The sequence below is a fragment of the Ptychodera flava genome, chromosome 10 (assembly GCF_041260155.1).
Source record: "Ptychodera flava strain L36383 chromosome 10, AS_Pfla_20210202, whole genome shotgun sequence".
NCBI lineage: Eukaryota > Metazoa > Hemichordata > Enteropneusta > Ptychoderidae > Ptychodera > Ptychodera flava.
The window spans coordinates 36,846,972-36,859,750 of NC_091937.1; the positions used below are offsets into that span (position 1 = coordinate 36,846,972).

At 39.5% G+C, this 12,779-nt stretch overlaps 1 protein-coding gene across 1 annotated transcript; it reads left to right on the forward strand.

The window, feature by feature from the left end:
* Window positions 1–947: 947 nt before the first annotated feature.
* On the forward strand, window positions 948–10,688 carry LOC139142680 (complement C1q tumor necrosis factor-related protein 8-like). The gene is made up of 2 exons (XM_070712739.1): window positions 948–1,702; window positions 9,908–10,688. Exons 1-2 carry the CDS (start codon window positions 1,081–1,083, stop codon window positions 10,321–10,323), a joined length of 1,038 nt encoding a protein of 345 aa, XP_070568840.1. The 5' UTR covers window positions 948–1,080; the 3' UTR covers window positions 10,324–10,688.
* The last annotated feature ends 2,091 nt before the right edge of the window (window positions 10,689–12,779 follow it).

A 12,779-nucleotide genomic window follows, 5' to 3' on the forward strand; every position in this document is an offset into this window, starting at 1 on the left:
AACATTAAGATAGTCACAATCATTGCACTAGCTTGGAGTTAAAGCTAGAAAATGATAACAAATAGCTGGTTGTCATGACTATGGCGGCTCTTGTCGCCATATTGCAAGGCCTGTTGTTCGTTCTCATTAGGAACCTGTCCGGCCTCGTTACCGCTGATTGGTTCCGATGTAAGATATCGCACCAACTCTGGTCAACTCGATTGCTATTCAAGTTGGTTCCATGTGGATTGCATTGTCTGTTTACCATCCAATAACAAGTAGGCCTAGATATGCCACATTGTTGATACTGTCTGCTTTGCCCCTCGATGATTTGTGTTGACTTTTGACCTGACCTGGCTTTGGAGACCCTAAAACTGATTATCGACGAGAAATTGAATACCCACACATAGTAACTGCAAATTGTTGTCAATAAACTCTTCATGATTAAGAGTACGTGACTTGGCGTACACACCAAGTTTATTGAAGAAACCAGCCTGTTACGATTTCGTACCGAAAATTTTGTTTTGCGCAACAAAATTAAATACGTTTCACGGCATGAAATTATTGTGGGGTACTGTGGATTTATATCGGGTATTCTGGATTTAAACCACCCCCACCCCCCCCCCCCAAGGAGATCAACTCTGTGGTTTCAATTATTTCTGTGAACGAGAGAAATCGAACTGGGTTGTCCATGCTTGTGTCGAGGATGGATGTACCATCTGAGGGTATTATACAGTTCATCAAACCCTGGGCACATGTGTTATGTAATTTCACTCATTTATCAGAAATCAGTTGAAGGTATTTAAGTAGACATCTGCCTTATCAAATATTTCAACCTTGGTCACGTCGCTGATCCCAGACAAAGATGTAGAAATGCAGATTATACGATCTTGAATAATCTGATAGTTGGCCTCTATAGCTCTGCACAGTTTCAAACGGCGGTGCTCAGATCTGGTTTAAAGCTTTACGAGTGATTTGTTAACATACTAGATATTTACACGGCTTCTTTTTTTACGTGTGCGTATGTGAAATTCTTCACACAAATACCGCCAGAGTACTCTGCAGTTTCCCATTTCACTGAGCGAGCTGACGAGCACCAAAATGACGATTGTTAGAATTTGGACTGTCTTCGCGCTTTTCACAGGACTACTGCTTGTGTTTACAGTCGCGCAAATCGGTCTCTCAGACCAGGTACAATCCCAGTCGCTTCGACATTCAAGGTCGCTATCAGTTGGAGAAGAGACGGGAAGATCTGCAATCCGAGCGTCCGAGGGATTGACAAACCGTTTTGACGATAATTTAGCGGCACGACTGACGGATGTTGAGGAGCGCCTCCGCATCGCACTTGAAACTGTCGAGCAGCTTTCGCGAAGAGACGAGGAACACAGCCAGTCCATATCAGAGTTGAACGAAAGACTCAATGACGGCTGTAAGTGTGCGACAGGTCCAACGGCGGTACCGACGCCGGACGGAATCAAAGACGTCGACGAATGGGTCACCGCACTGAATAGAACGGAGATTCTCAACATCAAACCGAACGTCGCCCGTCCAACCAGTGATTCCTCAAGGCGGGAGGCGAATAGACGACGGCGAAGACTATTTGAAGGTCTGCTGACGAACAGAGCACCCCCCGACATATCTTTTTTGCAGCGTCGAAGGAGGTCACTCACTGCAGAAGAAGAGGATCTTGTAAAGGAAGCAGCCATGGAATTGGCCTTGATGCGTAAGTGCTGTATTTTTCATGATAAAGAATTAGACAACGTTGCTGACTAAACGTGAACATTCGTTCATTTATCGAGTAACGTTGAACGATTATCGATTTTTCTAACAGGCTTAAGTGCCCATGTGTCAAGTCCAAAATTATCCTGTAAAAACAATAGAAAGTTGGCATAGCGATAAAATAAGTCGCTGCTTATCATAAAATGCAGAGTTTGCATAAAATAAAATTCAAACATTCCCTCTGTCCTTTATTTTTTATTCTTTGTTGTTGTCTCTTATTGCTGTTGTAGGGTTTTTTGTGAAATACAACTTCTTGTTCTACTCTCAAAATCGCGTAAGAATGTCTACGTTCCCGTATATCAACACCGCCTGTGTGTGGCCAAATGCCATTTGATAGCATTGTTTACGACTGAATTTCAGTCCGGCCTAGAATTCAATCCTCAACGGTAAATCTGCATATTGTACACAACGTAGTGTTCGCATGACAGAGGTGTGCACTTTTGTCATGCAAATTATCCTGAGTGAAGAAGAAAAAAATGTGCCTGTAGTGTTTGCAGGGACACAAATACAGAATATTTAGGAAAAATTTATTTATTTGTTTATTTATTTATTTGTTTATTTATTTTTTTATTCATTGGGGAAGCATCCGGGATAAAGTCTCATCTACAGGTTCCAAAAAATAAACTCAAAACACAAAACTACAATAATTATTGCAGACAAATACAGTCATAGAACAAGTCACATAGAAAAAGGGAGGTATGTACAAAAGGAAAACCTAAAAAAACTCAAGAAAATATTAAGAAGGTAAACTATCAAAAATAGTGTCAGTTTTAAACTGAGCATGGTTACTGAAAAGATCAATAGTTGGATGGGAAAGTAACAATTCGTTAAAACTACTCATGCACCTTATGATAGGTAAGTATTTAGAAATATTGTTACGGCTACGATGTGGGCATGTGCATAGATGTTTGCTGGTAACATTAAAACAAAGTTTTAAAAGGACATCAGGCAAGTTACAAAGACCAGCTGCACATTTTATGTAAAAACATGTACTCCGTGGCCGTAACTATTTACTTGTTTGTATATTTTGCTGTGGCTATTTTACTGTGTCTTTTGATTGAAACCCTTTACCGATTGAGAGGAAAGACAATTTTGTTTACGTTCCTGATTTAGGTAAAAACGATTTTCGAAAATAAACTGCCGAAACGTTGTCCATACTTTACAACTTCAGTGAGCAAGAATACTAATGAGAAATAAGTGTAAATTGTTGAGTTTAGAAACAAAAGTACTAGATACACGATTGAAACTAATTTGGGATAATTGGATTTTCATATTTTGCAAATTTCTCAAAAGTGTTAGGTGCCATATAGCTGAATGTTGCAATATTGGAAATTACTCATAAAAACAAGTGTCTAATATAAGAAGAAAAGCAGATGAGATTACATTTGTAGATTAAATGGACATTATTTCACCATCCAATCATCCCAAATTAGTTCCAATCGTGTTCACTATTATACATTGATTTTACGGTGTCAGACATTCTCAGGTTTCGAATTTCACAAAAACAAGGGGGTAATGATTTAATTTTTTGCAAGGTTTTGATTTTGTCTTGTTTGTTCCTTGTTTTTGAAATGCTCGTTTTCATTATAGGCTTAATTGAATCTGCAGAATAAAAAGCCAGTGAACAATAGTAGGAAATTAATGTTACAGTCGATATGAAAGCTGAATGTTTGGCTACAACTTTGCCTAATATTATTCCGTCTCGCCGTTATTCCCATCATGGGGGATTGTGGTCAAGCTATCAACTTGTATTATAATGAGCACAGAACGAGATGAGCAAACTGTCAATAATCAGCATTTTATGATACTAGTGCTTTTTATTAATTATTTCCCATTTTAATGGTGCCAAGAGATTTCGGTTTCATGAAACTTTCATTCTTTCCCACACTTCGGAGAACACTTCAAATAGTCGTTAAGTGTCTTGAAATACGATGCAAATGAGGAGGATACAATAACAGCCAAGGAATGCAAGAATTGTCAACCAGTTTAAAGTAGTACTGTTGTTAATGTAGTACGAACCTCGAAAGTGAAAGACTTAAATCTTTTGCTCAAACTTTCCTCGAGACTTTCAATCATCCTCTCACCAAATCAAGAATAAAAGTCCAGGGTCAGCTGTTGACATGTTTGTCTCTTTTGTAAGGCACAATTTGTCGTCTGCTCCAAATCATGCGGAACTGCCAAGGGTTCGACTATTCATCACATTCTGTATGTATGTAATTGGCCATGCTGTCGCTGACAAGTAAAGTTTGCACCGGACGAGAAAATCGATGCCAACTTTTACAATACCAGTACATGCTGTGCAAAATGCACCGTGTCTGATCTTTTCTCATACTGTAATAGAAAAGTAGAAAATGGGCTCGTGTTTTGAAACCAAAACGATGAAAATATTATCAAAAGTCGCAGCAGTTGTCCCTCTGTAGGAGCATTTCAAGGATTGTCATGATCGCAATCCGAGGCCTATCCCCTAGATCTTATCAAACACTGACACCGTCTAATAGTTCTGAATTACATCCTGTCAGTTTCCAGAAGTGTTTCCTTCGTGGTCCGCTGGACTTAGATTCGATGCAATGGAGATAAATATTGGTGCACAGCTTTGTTTGTTTGTAGAATACAGTTTATAGTTCAATTAACACGATTTAAACTAATTTGGGATAATTGGATGGTGTAATAATGTTGGTTCCACGTGCAAACGTACGCTCATCTGTTTTTCTTTTTTTCGAAATACACTTATTCTTACGGGCAATTGGTAATGTTGCATCTTTAAGCTATATGGCACCTTGCACTTTTGATAAATTTGATAATTGAAAGATCCAATTTTCCCAAATTAGTTCAACTTCCAATCGTGTTACTTCCAATACATCAGATAAAGATTCCTTGTGTCTCCTTGTCCACACACAGTCTGCACGTGTGTGATGTGTAATCTGACAATTGAAAACTGGACTGCTGACTAGAAATCTCTCATCAACTAATCACACACACTATATAACCATTCTCGTGTATATTTGTCACCACTTCTAACCAGTTTTAAGTTCTTTTTTTTAAATATTCGTTTTGCTTTTCACAGATTATTTAAGACTTTGTCGTTCATGACGGCTATGATTGGAAATACAAGAGAAAGTCAAAACATATTAAGTTTAAATGTACAATATCGATGAAACAGCAATAGATATTGAGACAATTTTACGCCCAAATATTGTGACTGGACGTCTTACCATAAATTCAGTTTTGTTTCCATAAAGTTAACTCATCGTCCAAATTTAATTACTCGCACAAATTATCGTCACATCTAAAGTAGACCCTTAAGATTTGGCAGGATTCAGATTTCAATTTAATATCGTCAAACCTTTCATTACACTGAGATAATTTGCTAAACATGTTATCGTTTTCTTCCTATTGAATTCGAACTCACCGCGATAGCGAAATTCCACGGTAACTGGGAAACTCGTCTAAGGCAATGGAAAGATTGCCATCGCAGGACAAACCCTGTCTCTTGACCATATGTGAAATAAATTAACTGGCAAGATCGATTTCAGGCTATAGCTACCAATGTCATTGGTAGAATTGAGGTCAGGAGATCGGGTTTGGAGTGAAATTGAAATCCTTTCCTCGATCTTGCCGGTAACGCGTTAGCTATATCCTGAAATTGATCTATGCACTTCGCTCCATTGTAATTGATACTAGCCCGTAAGAGACGGGCAGGCAATTCGAATCATGCCCTGTTTTGATATAAATCAAGGCATGTGTTATTTTGTTACGTAGGTGACATCAAATGGCCAATTGCATATACAGCGGGTCTTCGTCTAACAACTTGATATTCTTTCTTGTTTACCAATGTTTTGTGAGTTCTAAAGGTGAAAAGACAAAAAATGGTGATACGATTTTAATTTAGCACGCAATTTTATCTTCAAAACTTTGCAGAATGTCATTTTAATTACATATATATAATTCAATAAGGTATACTGTAAAGCCTTTAAGGCCCTCATTCGAGTTTGTGGACCTCGGTCGCACGGCGAATGGACCCTCGCACGCTGAAGCCTTTTAATACAAAACCCGCACAAAACTCGCATCAGTGCTGTAAGGATAATAATTGTGTTTAAAGCGCAGTGGTCGTCGCGCTGCGCGTGCGCGATTTTTTGTTGATAAACATGAATGTTTGTAAACATAAGTCTTCTCAACTTCAATCTGAGTGAGATGGGAGCGGTCCCCCACTTTGTTAACGCCTTTGTAAGACTCAACATCATGCAATAGTAAAATATTAAGATCGGAAACGAACTTCAGTGGTGTATTTCTATTTATAAACTCATGTAAGGCTACGAACATTGAGACACTACACTCGGCACATTATGTCGCTGAGTTTACTGCACGCAGTCACAGTGAACAAATGGGTTTGATCGCGCGCGGTCACGCTGGTTGTACACAATGATATGTATAGTACAGTAAAATACATCACTAAAATGATCAACATTGTATATATATGTAGACTAGCAACAAGCACAACGCCTAACACAAAAATTACACTCAAGAGCATGATCGGCAAAGCCAGAGCAGGGCACAGGAGATGCTGTTGCTTCGATAAGGGAGACGGTCACCGCGTTGACGTACACGGATATAAGAGAATCCGGTCCTACAACGTACCGGCCCCGCGACGACTTGGCCCACGACCCACTGTTGATCACCATTTCTAACTTCTTCTAGTAATACGTGGCAAGAAATAGTCAAATGACAGGAAACAATAGACAAAACGAGCGGGTTTTCGCGGCATTTGGCAGGAAAATTGCACGGCTACACATAGGGACGTATCGAGAGATCCTGTGCACGGTCATGGCAGTGATCCAACGGCTAGCTAGTGTTGGCCTACCGGTGCTACGGAAACTTCGTTGTTGTACCTCCTGATTGCCGGGTAGGTCTGAATCCCCTTTCAAATGAGACAGCAAGAAGACCTATGAAAGGTCCTTTGCTTGACTTGATATCTGTGCTCGGAATTCTCGTTTGCATCCCCCAACGGGGTAAACTTCGTAGTGGAGTTGGATTCTCCACAGCCGAGTGTGGCGCGCCATATAGGCCTACCCGGTTCTCTTGACACGGACGTTCGTTCATGCAGACCAGGGAACATATTCTTCTTGTTGCAGCGGGCATTGCTCTGCGAGCTGTAGATTTCTGTAGCTTGCGTTATTGTCAATTGTACTCCTGTTGGGCCTCTTGAAATGAAAGCTCTCGTTCTTGCTAGCAGTGTCGTAGACTAGAGCCCGGTCATTGATAGTCTGTTGGCATATACACACGTACAGGTAAGGGACGGACCATTAGATCTTGGGAGGGGGTGGTCAAAAACAGAAAAAAAATTTCAGAGCAGAAAGTTAGGAAAAAAAAAATCTTCAAACTAGTTTGCAAAATAAAAAAAATTAATGTGAAGACAAAGGCGTAAAAAAAAATCTGCAAATTCTTTAAAATTTTGAATTTTTTTTAGATTTTACCGACAGAAAGCAACTTTCTGTACGTATTTTTTAGTACATCCTCCAGGCAAATTTTTAATTATAATTTATACATTTAGAGTGACTGTATCCCTTATACTGGAAGTTGTGATTATTTTATCTTTTCAGGACTTTTGTATTCTGATCACTTGAAAATTATGAAATTATAGAGCCTGTTTTCTACTTGTTTCCTGCGTACAAACCAAGCAGGTACACTAGGTAAAACATTGAAACTATGGTATGGTTGTCAAGACAGAAAGTTGTCACGATTTGCCTTTTAAGATCAAGGTAAACAGATGCAGGCCATATCAGTTTCATTTTTTTCACAGCATTTTATTACAATGATGAATGCAAGAATGGGTGAACAAGTAGAAACACGTCAATAATGATAAAACAACATATCAAGTCATTATGTATTATTTTGCTTTTAAAAAGGCATTTTCGATTCTTTTTTTCTCAAAAAACAGCCTCAAAAAACAACAGCAACACATGTTTTAACATTCAACAATACACTACGTAGAATGCCATCTATCCAACAAATCCCAACACAAAAACACACAAAAGGGTTGAACTTTGAAAGTTTCTCGATAGCAAATACTGAATAAATCTGCATGAATAATCGTTTTTGTGTAGAAAATTTCAAAGAAATTGGACAAGCCCTTTCAGAGAATACAGATTTTTTGACCATGAATGGCATAAATTGCCCTAAAAGACAAATATTGAAATTTCAACACATCTATACACATCCAATCAATTTGGACATGCTGCTACAAAGAAATAGATGTTTTGATCAAAAAGGGCAACAATTGCTCTAAAAACACAAATCTGCAAATTTAACAATATTATTTAGCTTATTTTAGCTTCTCAGCTTGTCAAAATCAATTGTAAATCATGAGATATGCATGATGTTTGGTGGGGTGAATGTAGGCATTTCATCACGCAGTAGAAAGGGAAGCCAGGAAACCAAAATAGTCAATTTTCAAACTATAGGAAGCTACTGAGGAGCAAGAAGACCATGTTTCAGAGGGAGATGTGTAATCTCAAAAAAATGCTCCCAAAGTGCCACCAAATAACACCATTTTTATGTCTATTTTTCAAAAGCTCCAACAGCAGGAGGGGGACACCCCCCTCCTCACCTCCCCCCCGCAAAATACTCCCCAAGTGCCACCAAATAACACCATTTTAATCTCTATTTTTCAAAAGCTCCAACAGCAGGAGGGGGGACACCCCCTCCTGACCTCCCCCCGCAACAATACTCCCCAAGTGCCACCAAATAACACCATTTTAATCTCTATTTTTCAAAAGCCCCCCGCAAAAATACTCCCCAAGTGCCACCAAATAACACCATTGTAATCTCTATTTTTTCAAAAGCTCCAACAGCAGAAAGGGGACACCCCTCTCCTGACCTCCCCGCCCCCATGGCCGCTTGCGTGGCCGCTTGTGGTGCTTGGCACCACATCTTTGCCCTCGTTATCTTCAGACAGCGACGAACTAAAAAAAAATTATAAATTTGAAAATTTACTCTGAAAAAAAAAATTGCACAGCTAATCTCAATTGGAAAAAAAATTCAGAAATTTACAATAGTAAAAAAAATATTTAACAATTTCATTGTGACCACCCCCCCTCCCAAGGTCTAATGGTCCTTCCCTAAGTGTTTAGCTCCATGGCTCGAGCGATAACAGTAGCCGAGCCCCATTCAACTGATTCAAGAAAATCATGATCAAATGTGATCTCAATCCAGCGTGTAATTACTAGATTTGGTAAGTTGGTGTGCTTGTGACAGATCAGCTGCCATTTTAACAAGCGGCAATATCGCAAACATAATAGTCAACCCGTAACGTATAGTGCGGCATTCTTGGATATGTTGACAACAGGGGACCCCCTCAGGAGCATGCGCAGCGCGACGACCACTGCGCTTTAATGCCAAAGTGAGTAAATTATTTGTTTTCTGTCCACGCATGCGTAGGTATTCAGAGTTTTTTTTGGTTAAACACTGACTTCTCTTGCAGAATTTCCATCGTTGACGATTTGATTTCTGTTTCAAAAATCAAGCCATGACTTTTGCATCGAGAGAAACTGCTTTACGGCAGCCACATTACAAATATTTAAACATGTTGTAACGTAAAACGGAATCCTCTGGAAACATACAGGAAAGGGTTTTTTGTATAAGAAAACTGTCAAATAAGGGCAACTCGATTTTGACTTTGTTTGTTTGGATAGTATTCAGCCTCTAACCCGCCTACTTTTCGAAGTTTGGGTGGACGCAAAACATAGAATTTACTTTCTTTGGCTGCATTTCTGAGTAATTTAGGGAGAACGGGAAGAAGAAAATGAGTTTAATTTGCAATGCCTCACGCTGTGCTTTTGATTGGTTCTCACGATTCAAAGAAATTCACTCTGTCACGTAGTATCAACAATTTTGAATTGACAATTAAGCGTTAGACCATTACCAAATTAAAACAAATGTCGTGGACAGAAATTGTAAAGTCGTTTAAAATGCAAAGCTTAATAAATAGTCAAAAGGTGCCGGCTTACTGGATTTTACTGTATGTTACTCTATGTTAACAGTTTATGAAACCGGGACTGTTCACGGAATTCCTGGGCTAAGTTGAAAATAATCTCCGATGTTGGAGAGTTCAGTCTCCGTGTGCGACCAATGTGTTCATCTATTTTTCTCTTAGGACTGAAGAGTTCATTTTCGGCAATTCGAACCCAACCGTTGCTAGGAAACAAAGTAGTCCCCCAAGTTGTCACATTCCAGCAATGGCAGGCCACCAAAGGTGATGACTTTAATGCAGATGCTGGAGTTTTCAGCGTAAGTATCCCGGGCATTTACTACTTCTCGTTCACCATGCGAACCTACGACAACAAGTACATCGGCGTCTCACTGGTGGTGAACGATGCCCCGGTGGTCGCCATGACGACGGACTCGAGCGACCGAAAAGTGATGCAGACCCAGAGCGCAATGGTTCATCTGGCGAGTGGGGACCAGGTATGGCTGATGATGGGACCCTCGGAACACTTCGCCCTCTACGGTAACAACAACAAATACACCACGTTCAACGGCCACCTGCTGTATCCCGACTATGAGGAATGATGCGATCATACAAAGTTCTCATCTGTCAGTATTTAACAAAATATGATCATGACAAGAACACTTGAGAACGTTACGCGACCTATTCCTGGAAAACTGCCTGGTGCAGAGTCCATAAGATTCGACGAATCGTATTTTAACGATAATATGCATATTCATCCTTCCATTATCAGATTACAGTTCTATTTCCCCATATGCATGCATGGAATACGATACTAACGTAAGAAATACTTTGCAATTTATAGTTTAAAATTGTACGATCAACGAGGTATGCAGAAGTATACCGAAAAATTAATGTCAATGGTTTCCATAACGATCATGAAGTATCATGTGAGATTGCTTAAAATAAATATCGATAATCAATTGTCAACAATGCGCGGTCGCAGGGTCTTTATTTTTTGTTTTTTTGCATGAATGAGTCAATTTCAGCTAGTGTGATACACTAATGAGGTTGTCTTGGAGCCCCCTCCCGTAAATATTGTAGTGACACCTATATTCATTATGTAATGATTCTGATAATATGACATAATTTCATTTTTCTTTAGGGTGACCCTATTTTTTTTTGTTTCTCATCTCCAGAGGAATACTCGGGCAGGGCGGGCGGTCGAAATAAAAAAAAAGTACCAAAACAAACTGTATTTGTTTCAGTTCAATGTTCTGTCCATTCAGTCTCTACAATTTTTAAGTACAAAAAAACGTGTATTTGTTTCAGTTCAATGTTCTGTCCGTTCAGTCACTGCAATTTCTTGTCTTTCAGTTCAGTGTTCTGTGCTCTCTGTCCTTTCAGTCTGAGTCGCTGCAATCTCACAATTTGATGATGGTGGTGGTGCTGTTGCTAGGATGATCGCCTCAGAGGCGGCGCAAATAAAAAGTTTTTTTTTTATTTTCATGTCGGAGCTGAAATTTATGGTCGGCCGGGAGATGAGAAACACAAAAATAAAAAATGTCGCCCTTAGAAGCAGGTCAACCCAGCTGACCGCTTAGAAGCATACAGAAAGGTTTCCTTAAGGCCAGAGAAAAACATCTTGTTAATCGGATTTTTGGACCAAGGTTCAAGAGCGGCGAGCGATTTTTTTTTATTTTTATTTTTAGGCCAAAGGTAACCGCGGTCCCTCGGACTTTTTAGTCGGGATGCAGACAAGGCAAAATAATCTTTTCCCCTTTTAGGCTATTAGCTATTACTAACCTTGACAAAAAGGGGAAAACAAATTCAGCCAAAAAGTGACCCAGCTTGTGTCGTAATTTGCAAAATTCAGACGTCGCAACAATGTGTTGACAGAGCTCAGTGCAGACAGGTCGGAAGTCTCATTCAGAATCCCACATACCGGCAAAAACCCAACGAAGTGTAGGGCGCCGCCAGCGGCGGTACTAAAGTATTTGCAATGCAGAAATATGAATTTGCCGAAATCAAAACAATCCAAACTGGGCAAAGTAGAAGCGGTGATTCCGATGAGCAATTTTATTTTTTCTTTCTGGCCTAACTTTGTTTTAGTTTATTCTATTTTATCCATTCTATTTTATTTCTATTTGATTTTATATTTATTTCCAATGTAATAATATTTTCTTAGGGAGCCGTCATTATTTACAGCCGGGGGGCGGTGGGAGGAATTGCTTTAGAAACTCCAAAATTTCGAGTAACCCCCCCCCCCCCTACCAACATGACGTGTTTGAGTAACCTCCCTCTCTGCTACAGAAATTTTGAGTGACACCCCCCCCCCCCCAAAAAAATAAAAATTGGGAATGTTAAAGATCTATACAGTAAAATGAATTGCTGCTGCGACAGGCCCTGTACAGACCCTGAGTAAACCCTGTGGTACAGGTCTGTGTCGGAAAGAGGTTCCATTGCTGTGACAGGGGCTGATGTACAGGTCTGTATCCAGTGCTCTGATGACATGCAGTGTTCTCCGTAGGATGTTTTACAAGAGGCTGAAGATGTGGTGCAAAAGCACCGCAAGCAACCGCGTACCGGGGGGGGAGGCCAGGAGGGGGGGACACCGTTGGATCTTTTCAAAAATAGAGATTAAAATTGTGTTATTTGGTGGCACTTGGGGAGTATTTTTTTCAGATTTTTTTTGTATAAAAAATTCAAAAGAACAGAAATCTTAGATAGTATTCCAAATCTTATATTTCAGTTCACTGATTTCAATGAGGATTACATTTTTTGAAAACGAAAAAATAGCGACAGACATACATTTATTCACATTTATAATTTATTATTATTTTCCTGCAATAAAAGATGGGTTTGTTGTAAAGGCATTCCACTGGTTTGAAACTTTATAGAATCAGAATTAGCTCGCTTTACACATTTACCCCTATCGGTAAGCTATACCGTGTGTAGAATATAGAAAGCAGACGTTTCTCATGAATGATCAGGCAAGTATATCAATCTTTAATCAGGAAATACTGAAAAATGTACTCAGTACTAGCCTCTAACCTAAGGCTTGACACGTCGAATAGCT

Bases quoted from the DNA above. Each gene is read 5' to 3' on its own strand.
- LOC139142680 (XM_070712739.1), top strand. From the start codon at position 1,081: ATGACGATTGTTAGAATTTGGACTGTCTTCGCGCTTTTCACAGGACTA. The intron at 1,703-9,907 runs GTAAGTGCTGTA...TTTTTCTCTTAG, and splicing joins CATGGAATTGGCCTTGATGC to GACTGAAGAGTTCATTTTCG.